This window comes from Mustela putorius, unplaced genomic scaffold, assembly GCF_011764305.1.
Source record: "Mustela putorius furo isolate JIRA1106 unplaced genomic scaffold, ASM1176430v1.1 tig00003853_pilon_pilon_pilon, whole genome shotgun sequence".
Taxonomy (NCBI): Eukaryota; Metazoa; Chordata; class Mammalia; order Carnivora; family Mustelidae; genus Mustela; species Mustela putorius.
In genome coordinates this window covers 87,421,144-87,440,857 of record NW_025422005.1, presented here as the reverse complement: position 1 = coordinate 87,440,857, position 19,714 = coordinate 87,421,144, and the positions used below count along the sequence as shown (strand labels likewise).

General features: G+C 35.4%; 1 protein-coding gene across 8 annotated transcripts in view; it reads left to right on the top strand.

Moving 5' to 3' along the window:
- COL11A1 (collagen type XI alpha 1 chain) overlaps window positions 1-19,714 on the top strand; it is a 208,736-nt gene that overhangs the window by 55,902 nt on the left and 133,120 nt on the right. For all 8 annotated transcript variants that reach the window (XM_004775160.3, XM_004775159.3, XM_004775161.3 and 5 more), the window contains exon 5: window positions 16,355-16,483. In XM_004775160.3, coding sequence (XP_004775217.1) covers window positions 16,355-16,483 — 129 coding nt within the window. The remainder of the gene's footprint in view (window positions 1-16,354; window positions 16,484-19,714) is intronic.

Genomic DNA, 19,714 nt, shown 5'->3' with positions numbered 1-19,714 from the left:
GCTGTTAAATTCCTGTGTCAATTACAATGAATGTGTAATTCATTATGTATATTGAATGTATATACATTATGAATATGTAATTCATAATTAATAATTTATCTCTGCCTGTTAACAAAAATTATCACATATGCTAATATATAAAATTTGTCTTGGGAAAAAATGTAACTTACCCTAAGATTGCGAGGTACGCATTACCTCCTAAAATTAGGAATGTTGCATAGCAAGTTTGCTTTTGCACCCAAGAAAAATACAGTTCTTTGCGAGCATGACCCCTGTGTTTCACTGTTTAATAGACAGATGTACAGGTTGGCTATATCCTGTCATGAGCTAAGAAGTTTTCAGACTGAGATGGAAAAAAAATTTTTTTTTCAAAATTAAAATAGAGTAAAAGGTATATTTATTGTTTTATATATTTATATGCATATTTAAAAAATCCTCTTAGCCTTATGTATCTTATAAAATGGCCAGTTTTGACTTCATAAAACTTCAATTCACTAAAAGAAATGTATTATTCATTGTTACATGGTAGAGGAGTGGAACATAGTAAGCAAAAGGAAATATATATTTTTTTAAGTTATATTATTTCTGGACAGTATCACTGTATATAGGATGAGAATAATGAATGCATAGAGATGCTACAGTCAGTGATTTCACTTCATCCACTGAGAGATATTTCTCTAGCAATAAGTAATAAAAGAAGGGGATGCTAAATTGGTATGTTAAAAAGTCATTTCCAAATATCAGGCTTATTTGCTTATTTGCTTAGATATGTGCCAGTTCAATTATTAAACTCTTTATGGAATGATGAAAATAGTCTATCATGTTTTTTCATATTCAAAACTTGATACTTACTTTAAAAATAAGTCCAAAATTTACTGCCAAGTCAAAAGCTATGAAATAGAAAGTAAATGTTAAATTCTGCTGTTAACTTTGTGAGTCAGGCAGTGAAAATCGTACCTACATGCAAAGACCATATTTGACCTTTATGCTGACATGAGTTATAAGAACTTGTCCTTTAAGTCTGTGTTAAAAAACAAGTTAAATATATTAAATAATGTCTGCTGTTTTTTTTATCCAGATGATTTTTTTCTAAAATTATTTTTAAAAATAAGTCTCAAGATGATTTCCATTTTATTTTAAAATTCCACTTTTAGATTTTTAAATATTACTTTCGATTATATTTTTAAGAAAATAGATCTTTGTATAAAGTATCAGATAAATTTATTTAGGGAGAGGAATTAAGTTCTGGTGATGTACATTTTAATGTTCATTTTTATTTTTTTTTATTTATTTTTTTAAAGATTTTATTTATTTATTTGACAGAGAGAGATTACAAGTAGGCAGAGAGGCAGGCAGAGAGAGAGGAGGAAGCAGGCTCCCTGCCAAGCTGAGAGCCCGATGCGGGACTCGATCCCAGGACCCTGAGATCATGACCTGAGCCGAAGGCAGCGGCTTAACCCACTGAGACACCCAGGCGCCCTTAATGTTCATTTTTAAATGAAATTTTAAAATGAAAAATCCTGTTGTGATCTGAGAATCATCTCAGTATTTTTCGGACTTTTAATTTAAATTTTTACATGTGTTTTCTTAAATTGAGAAAAAACTAAATGTGTTATTTATTGTTGATTTGCATTAGTTTGACAAAATGAAATGCAAACTACAGAAGATGTAATTTTGATGTAAATACAAATACACATATATAATTCTGATGGGAATATGTTTTTCTGTTCTTTTTTCCATTGTTGACACGAAGATGGACTTGAATATAATTTCATTGATATGGAGTTAAGAGATAGAACCAGGAATTGTTTTTTTATTGAAGTACAGTTACCATATAATATTATATTAGTTATAATATACCACATATTGTTTGATATTTGTATACATTATGAAATCATTATTACAATAAGCCTAGTTACCATTTGTCACCATACATAGGATTTTTTACTGTATTCTTTGTGATGTACATTATATCCCAATTTCTCTTTAATTTATAACTGGAAGATTATACCTCTTAATCCCCTTCTCCTATTTCATCAATTGCCTTTCACCCTCCACCCCTGGGCAAACATCATTTTGTTCTCTGTATCTGTAAGTCAGCTTCTGTTTTGTTGTGTTTGTTTATTTGATGTGCTTTTTATATTCCACATGCAAAGAAATCACAAGGTATTTGTGTTTCTCTGCCTGACTTGTTTCCCTTATCCTAGTACACTCTAGGTCTATCCATGTGGTTGCAAATGACAATATTTCATTCTTTTTTTATGGCTGAATAATAATCTATCACACGTGCATGCACACACACACATATACACACAACACCATATGTTCTTTGTATATCTTAGCATTTTTATTTTCCTTGAATAAATACCCACAAGTGATATTGCACGATCATATGATAGTTCTAGTTTTAATTTTTTGAGGACCCTTCATGGCATTTTCCATAGTGGCTATGCCAATTTGCATTCCTACCACCAGTGCATGAGGGTTCTTTTTTCTCCATACCTTCATTAGCACTTGTTATTCCTTTTGTGTGTATATGTGTGTGCGTGCGTGCAATACTTTTTAAGCCATTCTAGCTAGTATGAGGTAACATCCCACTATGGATTTGATTTGATTTCCCTAGTGATTAGTGATAATGAACATCTTTTCATGTGTCTTTGACCATCTGTATATCTTCTTTGGAAAAAATGTCTATTTCTCTGCTCATTTTTAATCAGATTGGTTTTTTGTTTGTTGATATTTAATTGTATAAGTTCTTTATATATTTTGGATGTTCATCTCTATCAGATACATCATTCGCAAAGATCTGCTTCTATTCAGTACCTTGCCTTTTTGTTTTGTTGTTTTCCTTCACAGTGCAAAAACTTCTGAGTTTGATGTGGTCTCATTTGTTTTTTTTTTTTTTTTTCTTTTGTTCTCCTTGCCTGAGGAGACAGAGACCCCCCTCCCACCGCCAAATATTGCCAAGCCCAGTGTCAGAGAGTTTACTGCTTCTGTTTTCTTCTAGTTTTGTGGTTTTAGGTCTTACATTTAAGTCTTTAATCCATTTGGAGTTCACTTTTGTACGCGGAGTAAGAAAGTGGCCCAGTTTCATTCTTCTGCATGTAGCTGTGTAGTTTTCCCAGCACCATGTATTGAAGAGACTGTCTTTTCTCCATAGTATATTCTTGCCTTCTCTGTTGTAGGCTAATTAACCATAAAAGCATGGGTTTATTTCAGGGCTCTCTATTCTATTCTGTTAATCTATTCCATTTGGGGTCTTTGGTGATTCCATAATGCCACTGATACTTTTATAGGAATTCCGTCTGTAGATTAATTTTTTACCTTTCACTTAAGAATTAAAATGCATTTTGACATAGTCATATAAATGGATATTTAAACTCAGTATGAACTCTAGCATAATTTAATTCGATGAATTTGTTTTAAACTTCAGGTAAGTTTACTTAAAAATTTGCTCCCTTCAAATTCTTTCTTCATACTTGGAGTATACTTTTTTCTAAAAAAAACATTCTCACTTTATATTATCTCCAGTGGACTAAGGGATGTTTATACGTGATGATACTGGTAGGTATATGATAATCTATGATTATCCTGAGTTCTAGCTATTTGCCACATTAAATCAGCCAACATTTCTACAGCAGTTCCTAGACAAAATCGGATATTACCTTAGTTATAAATAAACAAAACTACTTTTTAAAAAGTTTTCTGTATTCTGTTATAATGACAATATTTACAGGGTATACCTGAAAACAAACTAGTTTTTTTTTTTTTTTGAGAGATTTTATTTATTTATTTGACAGACAGAGATCACAAGTAGGCAGAGAGGCAGGCAGAGAGAGAGGGAGGAAGGAGCCTCCCCGCTGAGCAGAGAGCACAATGCCAGGCTGGATCCCAGGACCCTGGAATCATGACCTGAGCCAAAGGCAGAGGCTTTAACCCACGGGGCTACCCTGGCGACCCTGAAAACAAACTAGTATTAATTCAGTCTGTATTAGTATTCTAGGGCTGCCATAACAAAATATTACAGACTGACTGTCTTAAACAACAGAACCTTATTTTTTTTTCACAGTTCTGGATGCTAAAACTCTGTGATCAAAATGTTAGCAGGTTTGATTTTGATTTCTTCTGAGACCTCTCTTCATATGTTGTAGGTGACCCGCTCCTCCTTCTGTCTTCATGTAGTCTTTTTTTGGTTGTGTCTGTGTCCTAATCTCCTTAAAAAGGGATGGTTGTATTGAATTAGGACCCACCATAATGACTTCATTTTACCTTAATTATTTCTCTATAGGTTCTGTCTCCAAATAAGTTTACACAATGAGGTTAAGACTTAAAAAAAAGTATATAAATCTGGGTTGGTTGAGGGGCACACAATTGAGCCCGAAACACTAAGTCTGGGCAAGTTCATTTTATCTTTGATTAGCAATGAGAAAATGCATATAGATTGCTATAAGAGCAGTATGTACTGTTTGATAAAGGGAAATTTTCCCTGATTCTTACTGATTCCTGTAGCTCGCTTTGGGTTCAGTGATAAACCTTACAATCTGCAAGTAGAGGGACACAATTCAAAAGTAAATGAAGACAATTTTCTTGGAAGAAAAACTGAACTTATTCTGGAAACCATTATTAATTAATTATTATTAATTATTAATTAATGGTTTTCCATTCCATTTATTCCAATTATTATTAATTATTAATTAATGGTTTTCCATTCCATTTTGTAGACCTAAGAGGCTCATCCCCAAATATTTCCTTTTATTTATTATCTCTTAACTGAGTAAATGATTTTTTTGCCATCCTGCTGCTGCTCACTCCAGAAACTAAAGAATTGCTTTCCATTCCTCTCTAATGCACTTTTCTTCATTTTTCCTGCCATTTTCAACCCACTCCATTATTAGCGCCCAGTCTCTGAACCCTGCAGTTATTTTTCCCTAATATGTCAGCTCTATGTCTCTTTTGTTCATTTGTGCTTTGGCTTAGATTAATTTCTCAGCACTTAACTACGTGGATTCCTAACTGATTCCCATGCTTCCAAACTGGCTGCATCCAAATCATCCTTCCCTATGTTGTCAATGATTTTTTTTTTTAAAGATTATATTTATTTATTTGACAGAGAGAGATCACAAGTAGGCAGAGAGGCAGGCAGAGAGAGAGGAGGAAGCAGGCTCCCTGCTGAGCAGAGAGTCCGATGCGGGGCTCGATCCCAGGACCCTGAGATCATGACCTGAGCCGAAGGCAGCGGCTTAACCCACTGAGCCACCCAGGCGCCCCTGTTGTCAATGATTTAATTAAAATACAGCATTGACCAATTTGTTCCATTGTTCAAAATCCTTGAATGACACTCCATAACTTCTAGAATTGAGTTCACATAACAAGGTTTTGTTTGTTTGTTTTTTTAATTGTTCCTCCCATCGCCTCTTTTCCACTCTCAACCCTCACTACTCATTATCATCACATAGGGCCTTCCTTTCAACTACGGGGCACTGTGGTTACTTCTCTGGCTTCCTCATGCTGTTTCACACCTCCAAAACTTTGGTTAAGATGCTTTTTCTATTTAGTGCTATTTCCCTCTGCATCTTCTTCATCAAACTAACTCATGTTTGCTCATAACATATCATTAAGGTTTTTCCAAGAAGCATTTCATTCCCATTGAAATATCTACCTGTTGTAAAATTAACGGGGACAAGAATGTGTTATGGGAAATTTGCAGTTTAGATGAGTTTATAGAACACAATTGCAGCTGTGTCATTTACTTTAGTATTAAGTGAAAAGAAATTTTTAATTCTAGAAATTTATGAAATTCAGTGAGGGACATCATCTATATATACTTAGGTCTATTTTTTCTGATATTATCAAAAGTAAATTATTCTCAGGACACTAGGGTGGCTCAGTGGGTTAAGCCTCTGCCTTCGGCTCAGGTCATGATCTCGGGGTTCTGGGGTCGAGCCTCACATCGGGCTCTCTGCTCAGGGGGGAGCCTTCTTCCCCCTCTCTCTCTGCTTGCCTCTCTACCTACTTGTGATCTGTGAAATAATAAATAAAATCTTTTTTAAAAAAGTAAATTATTCTCTTAGAATGTAAGTAACATCCAAGTTTTAATATGAAAAGTTTGAGTCCTCCAAGATTACAAGTGGAAACCAGGGTCCTGGGGTCAAGACCCTTTCAGGCTCCCTGCTCAGCAAGGAGTCTGCTTCTCCCTCTCCCTCTGTGCACTCTGTCTCTCACAAATAAATAAATAAATTTTCAGAAAAATAAAAAAATAAACACTATACAGACACACACACACACACACACACACACACACATATATACAGATACTCGTTGTTAGACTGACATTCAAGAGAGACTATGTATAGATAAACTGGTTAAAAATGTACTCTTTATTTGAACAGTGATAGTTAAACATAGATCCAGCCTCTGCATTTGCTGTTTTGGTTATATATGAGTTTCCTTGCCATTCTTGTGATTTGATTTTGTTCCAAGCATATAATCCATTCTCAGGTCACACTGAATTGAACATGACAGCTGATCAGAGCACAGTTTCCATTGCGCATTCCAGGAATCAGCTGCTGTGATGTTCAGTTCAGTGGATACTTAGGCTGGGAACTGACCAACTAAACACTGGTTGACTTCACATAGGATGAGGAGTTGAATTTGGAAATTCAGACACTTAACAGTGGCATATTGACATTTGACCTTGAAACATTAGTCCAATCTCTTATATCACATTTTTTTAAATCAAGCTGATTTTATACATGGGAAAAAGCTAAATGTGTCTTAAATATGTATGTTATAGAGCACGATGTAGTTTATTCATTGCATCAAAATTTGAAATAGCTAGGCTTTATAAACACACACACGCATAAATAAAACAAAACGCAAAAACAAAAGAGATAAACCGAACAAAAATTATTAGCATATGTGCATTATATTATAGTTGTCAAAGGAAAATATGCTATTACTTATTAATTGGTCCTGATAAAACTGTGGCAGTATTGTTTTCACTGCATGTGATGTTTAGAAGAACCTCATCTTTATAGATGGGTACCATTTGGTTTTTTTACATTTGCTTTGCTTTTCACCTTAGTCTCATCCTGTCTATATGCAAATACTACTGTGACACAGCTGTAGATAGCAAGGTAATTGCATCAACTCCAACTCTGGCTTTGTAGGTCATCAGAGGACGAGGATGTCTTTTTCATGGTTCGTGTGCTGCAGATGCCAATATTACTTGGTAACTTCACCCTTTTCCAGCTGTGGAACTTTTTGTGACTATTGAATCTAAATATTTACAGTTTATTCATCTTGTCAGGGTGCTTCTGTTTATCTGCAGACTGTCTCACGGCATGTCCTATGATTAACATAAAACACCGTAAAACACCTTCTGGGGAATATTATACTGTAGCTTTTTAACTGAATTTTTCAGTTTCTTTCCAGTAATGTATTTTATGGCTAAATATTAAATACCTGAAATAGGAATTTATAGTGAAATATTGGCAGGATTCCATTTAATGAGTCAAGTAAGGACGTAGAAAACCAGAATTCTTTTCAAAAATATACTATTTTAAAAATACCATATGCTTATAAGATAGGCAACATTTTTTTTTTCTGTTTTAGCAACAGCTTCACTTGATTCATTGTATTTCATATAATTAAATATGAATTCTGGAGTTCTGGAGAGGATCTTAGATATGATCACTACATGTATTCATTTTACAAAAGATGAATGAGGGGACTTGCATAATTCCACATAGTTAATGGCAAAGTTGGGAGAAAATTTAAGAGTCAGGATTTCTACTTGAAACCCTCAGTGATGGCAGCACTAAAGATGTTCTCAGTGATGCCTCATTATTATCTTTTTTTTTTTTAATTTTTTTATTTTTTATAAACATATATTTTTATCCCCAGGGGTACAGTCTGTGAATCACCAGGTTTATACACTTCACAGCACTCACCAAAGCACATACCCTCCCCAATGTCCATAATCCCACCAACTTCTCCCAGACCCCCTCCCCCCAGCAACCCTCAGTTTGTTTTGTGAGATTAAGAGTCACTTATGGTTTGTCTCCCTCCCAATCCCATCTTGTTTCATTTATTCTTCTCCTACCCACTTAAGCCCCCATGTTGCATCACCACTTCCTCATATCAAGGAGATCATATGATAGTTGTCTTTCTCTGCTTATTTCACTAAGCATGATACGCTCTAGTTCCATCCATGTTTTCGCAAATGGCAAGATTTCATTTCTTTTGATGGCTGCATAGTATTCCATTGTGTATATATACCACATTTTCTTGATCCATTCATCTGTTGATGGACATCTCGGTTCTTTCCATAGTTTGGCTATTGTGGACATTGCTGCTATAAACATTCGGGTGCACGTGCCCCTTTGGATCACTACGTTTGTATCTTTAGTGCAATTGCTGAGTCATAGGGCAGTTCTATTTTCAACATTTTGAGGAACCTCCATGCTGTTTTCCAGAGTGGCTGCACCAGCTTGCATTCCCACCAACATTGTAGGAGGGTTCCCCTTTCTCTGCATCCTCGCCAGCATCTGTCATTTCCTGACTTGTTGATTTTAGCCATTCTGACTGGTGTGAGGTGATATCGCATTGTGGTTTTGATTTGTATTTCCCTGATGCCGAGTGATATGGAGCACTTTTTCATGTGTCTGTTGGCCATCTGGATGTTTTCTTTGCAGAAATGTCTGTTCATGTCCTCTGCCCATTTCTTGATTGGATTATTTGTTCTTTGGGTGTTGAGTTTGCTAAGTTCTTTATAGATTCTGGACACTAGTCCTTTATCTGATATGTCGTTTGCAAATATCTTCTCCCATTCTGTCAGTTGTCTTTTGATTTTGTTAACTGTTTCCTTTGCTGTGCAAAAGCTTTTGATCTTGATGAAATCCCAATAGTTCATTTTTGCCCTTGCTTCCCTTGCCTTTTTGGCGTTGTTCCTAGGAAGATGTTGCTGCAGCTGATGTGGAAGAGGTTGCTGCCTGTGTTCTCCTCAAGGATTTTGATGGATTCCTTTTGCACATTGAGGTCCTTCATCCATTTTGAGTCTATTTTTGTGTGTGGTGTAAGGAAATGGTCCAATTTCATTTTTCTGCATGTGGCTGTCCAATTTTCCCAGCACCATGTATTGAAGAGGCTGTCTTTTTTCCATTGGACATTCTTTCCTGCTTTGTCGAAGATTAGTTGACTGTAGAGTTGAGGGTCTATTTCTGGGCTCTCTATTCTGTTCCATTGATCTATGTGTCTGTTTTTGTGCCAGTACCATGCTGTCTTGATGATAACAGCTTTGTAATAGAGCTTGAAGTCCGGAATTGTGATGCCACCAACGCTGGCTTTCTTTTTCAATATCCCTTTGGCTATTCGAGGTCTTTTCTGGTTCCATATAAATTTTAGAATTATTTGTTCCATTTCTTTGAAAAAGATGGATGGTACTTTGATAGGAATTGCATTAAATGTGTAGATTGCTTTAGGTAGCATAGACATTTTCACAATATTTATTCTTCCAATCCAGGAGCATGGAACATTTTTCCATTTCTTTGTGTCTTCCTCAATTTCTTTCATGAGTACTTTATAGTTTTCTGAGTATAGATTCTTTGCCTCCTTGGTTAGGTTTATTCCTAGGTATCTTATGGTTTTGGGTGCAATTGTAAATGGGATTGACTCCTTAATTTCTCTTTCTTCTGTCTTGCTGTTGGTGTAGAGAAATGCAACTAATTTCTGTGCATTGATTTTATGTCCTGACACTTTTCTGAATTCCTGTACAAGTTCTAGCAGTTTTGGAGTGGAGTCTTTTGGGTTTTCCACATATAGTATCATATCATCTGCGAAGAGTGATAATTTGACTTCTTCTTTGCCGATTTGGATGCCTTTAATTTCCTTTTGTTGTCTGATTGCTGAGGCTAGGACCTCTAGTACTATGTTGAATAGCTGTGGTGATAACGGACAACCCTGTCATGTTCCTGACCTTAGCGGAAAAGCTTTCAGTTTTTCCCCATTGAGAATGATATTTGCGGTGGGTTTTTCATAGATGGCTTTGATGATATTGAGGTATGTGCCCTCTATCCCTACACTTTGAAGAGTTTTGATCAGGAAGGGATGCTGTACTTTGTCAAATGCTTTTTCAGCATCTATTGAGAGTATCATATGGTTCTTGTTCTTTCTTTTATTGATGTGTTGTATCACATTGACTGATTTGCGGATGTTGAACCAAACTTGCAGCCCTGGAATAAATCCCACTTGGTCATGGTGAATAATCCTTTTAATGTACTGTTGAATCCTGTTGGCTAGTATTTTGTTGAGTATTTTCGCATCTGTGTTCATCAAGGATATTGGTCTATAGCTCTCTTTTTTGATGGGATCCTTGTCTTGTTCTGGGATCAAGGTGATGCTGGCCTCATAAAATGAGTTTGGAAGTTTTCCTTCCATTTCTATTTTTTGGAAGAGTTTCAGGAGAATAGGAATTAGTTCTTCTTTAAATGCTTGGTAGAATTCCCCTTGGAAGCCGTTTGGCCCTGGGCTTTTGTTTGTTTGGAGATTTTTAATGACTGTTTCAATCTCCTTACTGGTTATGGGTCTGATCGGGCTTTCTATTTCTTCCTGGTTCAGTTGTGGTAGTTTATATGTTTCTAGGAATGAATCCATTTCTTCCAGATTGTCAAATTTATTGCCGTAGAGTTGTTCATAGTATGTTCTTATAATAGTTTGTATTTCTTTGGTGTTAGTTGTGATCTCTCCTCTTTCATTCATGATTTTATTTATTTGGGTCCTTTCTCTTTTCTTTTTGATAAGTTGGGCCAGGGGTTTATCAATTTTATTAATTCTTTCAAAAAACCAGCTCCTAGTTTCGTTGATTTGTTCTATTGTTTTTTTGGTTTCTATTTCATTGATTTCTGCTCTGATCTTTATGATTTCTCTTCTCCTGCTGGGCTTAGGGTTTCTTTCTTGTTCTTTCTCCAGCTCCTTTAGGTGTAGGGTTAGGTTGTGTACCTGAGACCTTTCTTGTTTCTTGGGAAAGGCTTGTACCGCTATATATTTTCCTCTCAGGACTGCCTTTGTTGTATCCCACAGATTTTGAACCGTTGTATTTTCATTATCATTTGTTTCCATGATTTTTTTCAATTCTTCTTTAATTTCCCCGTTGACCCATTCTTTGTTTAGAAGGATGCTGTTAAGTCTCCATGTATTTGGGTTCTTTTCAAACTTCTTTTTGTGGTTGAGTTCTAGCTTTAGAGCATTGTGGTCTGAAAATATGCAGGGAATGATCCCAATCTTTTGATACTGGTTGAGTCCTGATTTAGAACCGAGGATGTGATCTATTCTGGAGAATGTTCCATGTTCACTAGAGAAGAATGTGTATTCTGTTGCTTTGGGATGAAATGTTCTGAATATATCTGTGATATCCATCTGGTCCAGTGTGTCGTTTAAGGCCTTTATTTCCTTGCTGATCTTTTGCTTGGATGATCTGTCCATTTCAGTGAGGGGAGTGTTAAAGTCCCCTACTATTATTGTATTATTGTTGATGTGTTTCTTTGATTTTGTTATTAATTGGTTTATATAGTTGGCTGCTCCCACATTGGGGGCATAGATATTTAAAATTGTTAAATCTTCTTGTTGCACAGACCCTTTCAGTATGCTATAGTGTCCTTCCTCATCTTTTATTATAGTCTTTGGCTTAAAATCTAATTGATCTGATATAAGGATTGCCACTCCTGCTTTCTTCTGATGTCCATTAGCATGGTAAATTCTTTTCCACCCCCTCACTGTAAATCTGGAGGTGTCTTCGGGCTTAACATGAGTTTCTTGGAGGCAACATATAGATGGGTTTTGTTTTTTTATCCATTCTTATACCCTGTTTCTTTTGACAGGGGCATTTAGCCCATTAACATTCAGGGTAACTATTGAGAGATATGTATTTAGTGCCATTGTATTGCCTGTAAGGTGACTGTTACTGTATATGGTCTCTGTTCCTTTCTGATATACCACTTGTAGGCTCTCTCTTTGCTTAGAGGACCCCTTTCAAAATTTCCTGTAGAGCTGGTTTGGTGTTTGCAAATTCTTTCAGTTTTTCTTTGTCCTGGATGGTTTTAATCTCTCCTTCTATTTTCAATGATAGCCTAGCTGGATATAGTATTCTTGACTGCATGTTTTTCTCATTTAGTGCTTTGAAAATATCATGCCAGCTCTTTCTGGTATGATACCAGCTCTTTCAGGTATCTGTGGATAAGTCAGCTGCCAATCTAATATTTTTACCATTGTATGTTACAGACTTCTTTTCCCGGGCTGCTTTCAGGATTTTCTCTTTGTCACTGAGACTTGTAAATTTTACTATTAGGTGACGGGGTGGGCCTATTATTATTGATTTTGAGGGGCGTTCTCTGAACCTCCTGAATTTTGATCCTGGTTCCCTTTGCCATATTGGGGAAATTCTCCCCAATAATTCTCTCCAGTATACCTTCTGCTCCCCTCTCTCTTTATTCTTCTTCTGGAATCCCAATTATTCTAATGTTGTTTCGTCTTATGGTGTCACTTATCCTCGAAGTCTCCCCTCGTGGTCCAGTAGCTGTTTGTCCCTCTTTTGCTCAGCTTCTTTATTCTCTGTCATTTGGTCTTCTATATCACTAATTCTTTCTTCTGCCTCATTTATCCTAGCAGTGAGAGCCTCCATTTTTGATTGCACCTCATTAATAGCTTTTTTGATTTCAACTTGGTTAGATTTTAGTTCTTTTATTTCTCCAGAAAGGGCTTTTATATCTCTCGAGAGGGTTTCTCTAATATCTTTTCGATATCTTTTCTCTAATATCTTTTTGATATCTAATGCCTTTTTCGAGCCCGGCTAGAACCTTGAGAATTGTCATTCTGAACTCTAGATCTGACATATTACCAATGTCTGTATTGATTAGGTTCCTAGCCTTCGGTACTGCCTCTTGTTCTTTTTTTTGTGTTGAATTTTTCCGTCTTGTCATTTTGTCCAGATAAGAGTATATGAAGGAGCAAGTAAAATACTAAAAGGGTGGCAACAACCCCAGGAAAATATGCTTTAACCAAATTAGAAGAGATCTCAAATCGTGAGGGGGGAGAAAGGGGATAGAAAGTTGTTCAAAAAGGAAGAAAGGAAAAAAAAAGAAAAAAGAAAAAAAAAAGAAAAGAAAAGAATTAAAAAAAGAAAACAAATAAGAAAAATATAAAAAAGAAAAAATATATATATTGGATAAACTAGTTAAAAATCATTAAAAAAGAAAAAGGTAAAAGTTTAAAAAAAAATTACCAGAAGGTGAGAAAAAAAACAAAAAATGAAAAAGAAAAAAATTAAATTAACTGCAAGACTAAAAAAAATCACAAGGAAAAAGCCATGAGTTCCGTGCTTTGCTTTCTCCTTCTCTGGAATTCTGCTGCTCTCCTTGGTATTGAAACCGCACTCCTTGGTAGGTGAACTTGGTCTTGGCTGGATTTCTTGTTGATCTTCTGAGGGAGGGGCCTGGTGTAGTGATTCTCAAGTGTCTTTGCCCCAGCCTGATAAGGGGCCGGGGTAAGTTATCTGCTCAGGTTTGCTTTCAGGAGCTTTTGTTCCCTGAGCGCTTTCCGTAGAGTTCCGGAGGACGGGAATACAAATGGCGGCCTCCTGGTCTCCGGCCCGGAGGAGCCGAAAGCCCAGGGCCGCACTCCTCAGTGCGCCCTCAGAGAACAGCGCCCAGTTACTCCCGTCTGCCTGACCTCCGGCCGCGCTCCGAGCTCACCGAGCCTGCGACCGGTTCAAGGTAACACAGAGCTGCGAGCTTACTGTCGGCTCTGTCTCTGTAGCCGGCTTTCCCGTTCCAATACCCGCAAGCTCTGCGACACTCAGACACCCCCGATCCTTCTGTGACCCTGCGGGACCTGGGGCCACGCTGACCCCGGGTGGGCTTCGCCCTGGTTTAGCCTCTGGAGCGATGTCCCTCAGCGGAACAGACTTTTAAAAGTCCTGATTTTGTGCGCGGTTGCTCCGCCGCTTGCCGGGAGCCGGCCCCTCCCCCCGGGGTCTATCTTCCCGTCGCTTTGGATTCACTTCTCCGCCGGTCCTACCTTTCAGAAAGTGGTTGTTTTTCTGTTTTCAGAATTGCTGTTCTTCTTCTCTTCGATCTGCCGATGGATTTTCAGGTGTTTGCAATCTTTAGATAAGCTATCTAGCTGATCTCTGGCTAGCTGAAGTAGTCTCAGCCTGCTGCTTCTCCGCCATCTTGACTCCTCCCTCGCCTCATTATTATCTTAACAACGGAATGAAAAACTGTGTATTCAGATTTCTGTTTGTTACTTATTATTATCAATTTATATAACTATATAATTATTTGTATATAATTCAGTTGTGGCTACTCAGTGTTCTGAATTGATCAGCTAATATTTGAGAGATGCTATCAATAAATTTTAAGAACTTATATTAGTTAAATATGTGAGCATATTTAAAATCCATGGGCATAAAAGAAATATTAGAGACTTTCCTATCTATTTACAAAAAAGAATCCTGAAAAAAAAAATCTCAGAAACAATCTAATTTGATTGATTAATTATATTGACTCATGACAGGGAAATAAATAATTTTCAAATTGGAACACTAAAATAGTATGACTATTTTATTTTGTTATTTATTATGACTATTTATTTTGTTATTTATTTTGTTACTTGGGTGTTACTTGACCATATTAAAGACTGTTCTTTTATTTCCAAATTTTTACTTAAATTCTAGTTAAACATAGAGTGTAATATTGGTTTCAGGAGTAGAATTTAATGATTCATTACTTATCTATAACATCCAGTGCTCGACACAATGACCCTCCTTAATATCTATCGCCCATAGAGACCACCCCAGGCCATCTCCTTCCAGCGACCCTCAGTTTGTTCTCAATAGTTCAGAGTCTCTTATGGTTTATTAAAGCACTGTTTGAATGATCGAATGAAAAGACTAGATGAAATGATGAAATTCTCTCCTGGGATTCTTTGTAGGAGACTTTTAAAATTTAATGTCTATATTTTCTATATTTTCATTAGGCTATACTTTGATTCTTATTATGTCACTCCTGTTAACAACATGCCAAAAAGCTGGAATAACTTTGAAATTATTCAAAATGGAATCAGGAGTTCTATGGATCAGACTTATGTGCTCAAAATTACAAGGACTTTAATCATCAAGTCAAATGACTATTGACTCAAAAATTCTTCTGGGCCTGAGTATAATTATGAATTGATATAGCCGTGACCCATGGCTTTATATGAAACTAGTTACATGTTGAATTATACCCTGTGGAAATAGTCAGATTGCTTCAGGAGCAGAATATTACAGTTTTTCTCTTGCTTACACAGTTTTCAGAACCAGTTTCCAGAATCTCCTGCAATTAAACTCTTTAGATAATCCTGTTACTAATTATTTGTAATTTTTTAAATTAAAATTATGCAGAATTCAAAATAAGAGAGTTTTAATGTATGCTTAGATGCTCCATTACTTAGTAAAAATATCTCAAATTTCTGGCTTTTTATTCATAATTTGAATTTTTCTGGTCTCTGCATTTCTTACCCATCTTTGTAAATAAGAATTCCTTTTGATACCAACTCCTTTATGAGAACACAATAGTAGGATCTATATTTTCTTTTAAAAATTCTCATATAAATTTGTCTAATAATAATAATTCCCTTTGATTTGATTGAACTGTGTAGTTTATGTTGAAAATATATTACTATCTTTATATATCTAGAGGTTTTAAATTTTATTTACTGTTTCATCAGCTTATTACTTATATTTTCTTTGTCTTATTTTATGCAGTGTAAGCTGTGAATGCAGTAAAATCAAGTTTTAACAAATGGATGCATATAGTAAAGATTGTCTAAACCACAGAATAATAGAATAACAGCTTAATATTAACAGCTGATTTGTAAGACAGGTGTAGTTTTTCTTTAATCCTATCAGACTATTTTTTATTTAAGTTTTTTGTTTTAATTCCAGTGTAGCTAGCATACAGTGTTACATTAGTGTCATGTGTGCAGTATGGTGTTTCCACAATTCCATTACTCTGCTCATCATGACAAGTTCGCTTTTCAATCCCCATCCCCTGTTTTACCCATACTGTTCTCACCTCTCCTCTGGTAACTATCGGTTTATTATTTATAGTTAAGAGTCTGTTTCTTGGTTTCTTTGTCTGTCTTTCTCTTTTTCCCTTGCTTCTTTGTTTTGTCCTGTAAGACTGTTTTTAACATTGAATGTAAGTGATAATTCTTCAGGTATTCAACAATAAACTACACATTATTTCCTAGAGTAAATCTTGCTCTGATCTATGTATATCCGAATATGCTCACTACATCCATGTTTATTTCTTGACAGGGGGACATCCAGCAGCTGTTGATCATAGGTGACCCCAAAGCTGCTTATGACTACTGTGAGCATTATAGTCCAGACTGTGACTCTTCAGTGCCCAAGGCTGCTCAGGCTCAGGAACCGCAGATTGATGAGGTGAGGACCGTAACATCAGGGCACCTTTTCTCATTTTAATGGTATAGACTTACTCCTGTAGTTTTGAGGCTTATCACTATTATTCAATTTTGATTAAAGTATACTTTGCATTTAATAGTGTTTTACCATTTCTAGAAGAGTGATTTAAAGATTTTGGGTGTTTTTCCTTTCAAGTACTCTGTTACTTAAACTTCTGATAAATAGAGATACCTCACTTGTATGTGTGTATATGATCATATTTTATTTGGGGGGAGGTGAGAAAAAGATACTTATCTAAAAGCTATATTTCTGCTACATAAATATCTAAAAGCTGTATATCTGCCCTTGGAAGTTAAATAATTGACACAGCCTCCAGATAAGGGTGACATATCCTCTGGTGCACTTGCCTTTGGCAATTCAGGTAGATGAGAAAGTGAAATTAGAGCTACCTTAAAGTTTCAGGCTGTGTTGAGTATTTAGAGAGATTTTTTTTTTCTGTTTCTTATTGGGCATGGCTACACTGATATGTATGTTTTCTTTGACTTCCACAAAATTTGACATAAAGAGTAATAAAATGAAAAGCAGTATGATCTGAATGCAGTTACTAAAACTATTCATGTACTTTGATTCTTATTATGTCACTTAATTTGAAATTCAAATGTGAAATCCTTCTTCCAGGCCATTTTTGCAAGAGAATTTACCATAATGAAATTTAACCCTATTCTCTTTCAGACCAAAAAGTAAGTTTGCATAACCATAACAATTTTGGCAGAATTGAATATTCCCCAAAACAAAAAATACAGTACAATGTACCCTTATCCAGATTTTTGGAAAAATCCTTTGATGTGGATCTTCTGGAAATTAAAAAAACAAGCAAACTGGAAGGAATTTAGTCTTTAGTTGGCAGCAAAACAATTTTTTTAGATTCTTTTTTCTCAAGGTGAAGAGTGTTAAATTTTAAGAGAGGGGGTTGGAAGTTTGAAAACATCAAGGCTGCCTTAATGTCTGAAAATAGCTCAAATAGCATTCTTACTTGCTAAATGTATTATTTGTTTCCATCTTTTGAGCTTGACTACTTAGAAGAGGTTAGGATCTTTTTTATTTTAATGTATTACTGTTTTTGCATGTGAGTTCCGTTAGAATTTTGCCATCTAAGTGCTTGAGATAGATTTGTTGACATCATTTTTCTTTTTAAAGTACGATAGTGAATTCTGTTGCACTGATCTTTTCCATAACTTAATATTAATGTTCTTTTTAAAACAGGATAAAGTCTTAAGAAGCTGACAGAAAAGCAAATATGAGAGAGAAAAAAGAAATTGCTTGGGTAGTTGTGGTTGATTTTTTCACAGTTTTCCTGTGCCTCAGTCTTTTTATACCCTCAAGATTTATTTAAACAGGGTTTTTTTTTTTGTTTTTTTTTTTGTTTGTTTGTTTTGTTTTGTTTTTTTTGTGAATTCCAAGAGGATAGCTAAATACCATCAGGTTTAGGGCTTTTATACCTTAGAGATTATGTGATGATTCAGTATTAAAATTTATAATATTTATACATGGTATACATGTTTGAGATTGCTGAGATTTATTTTGCTCCTGTTTTAAGAAAGATAAGTTTTGTTCTTTTTAGCAACAGATATGGCTCTGATTTTTGGAAGAATGAAGGTATGCTTTCTTAAAATGTCACCTTGAGGTATTTTATTATATATTTTAATGCTATTGTGTCAGTTAAACTGAGTTATTTTAAAGCAAAATAGTTTTTATACATTTTTATCTAGATAAAAAAGTAAAATTTAAAAGTAAATTTGCCCTTTTCTACGTTAGTTGTTGATAATCTATATTTAAGAAGTCCAACATGTTTTTACTAGGAGAGTTTGAGAAGAAAAACAATGTATTGCTATAACACAAACTGTGTGGAAATCCAGTTGGGTGATGCTCTAATAAATATAGCATTTCTTACCAGTTTCTATATTGAATGTGTTACAATGAAATGTGTCTCTCCTCTCTCCTCATGCACTATAAATAATGCTAGGCTACTCACATATCAAACCTGAAAGCATTCCATCATTGCATGTCTTTTTACATATATTCATCTCATTGATCACAGCCAGTTCTCTCTGTTTTCAAGGCAGTCCAAAATTCCATAATGAGTATAGATGGTCATCTCCAAAAATAGGTTATAAAGCTTCATGTACAGTAACGCCAAGTATACTCAATACCACCACGAAGGGGATGTTATTTAGATAAAGAAATAAGAGCAGGGGTGCCTGGGTAGCTCAATTGTGAGGGTCTAACTCATGATTTTGGCTCAGGTTGTGATCTCAGGGTTATGAGATCAAGCTCTTCCTCGTTTCCATGGTCAGTGGGGAGTCTGTTTGAGATCTCTCCCTCTCCCTTTACCCCTCCCCCACCTCTCTAAAATAAATAAATAAATAAATCTTAAAAAAAAAAAGAGAGAGGTAAGAATAGAAGTGGTGATCTTCACTGACTCCTGAAAGACTCTAAGAAAAAGATGTGCTTTAGTGTCTAGGGAAGTGAGGATATTATTTCTTCCAGTATATCATAATCACAACTAGTCTGGTTGGTCATTATTTGGTAAGAATTTAAAAAGAGGAGAAACTTACGGAGATTAGATGTTTCCTCTTACAAGAAAAACAACAACAACAACAAAAAATGACATAAGTTGGTATATATTGATATATTTCTGAATACCATGCTTCATGTAAGATGCATTAAACTATGCATTTGAAAAATCAGCCCTTTGTGTCTTTGTTTATTGTCTTATGTTTTTAAAACTCATTATAGATGCACCTGATTTTGAAAAGTCTGCCTTAATTTAAAACTCTACAACATAGACTATCAAATCTTTTCTTTTTTATGTTTTACTTGAAGTTGGCAGCTGGTAGCTGTATAAATCTAATATTTCTTATTCCAACATGATTGACCATAACTACAAAAAATTATTCATTATACAATATTTAGTCAGAATTTATGTCTTTTTAATATGTATCTAAATTCAATATTTAATCATTCTATTTATTTAATGATTTTTTTAAAATTTTTTATTTATTTGACAGAGAGAATCACAAGTAGGCAGAGAGACAGGCAGAGAGAAGGTGGGGGAAGCAGGCTCCCTGCTGAGCAGAGAGCCTGATGTGGGGCTCTATCCCAGGACGCTGAGATCATGACCTGAGCTGAATGTAGAGGCTTAACCCACTGAGCCACTCAGGTGCCCCTATTTAATGATATTATTAACAATGT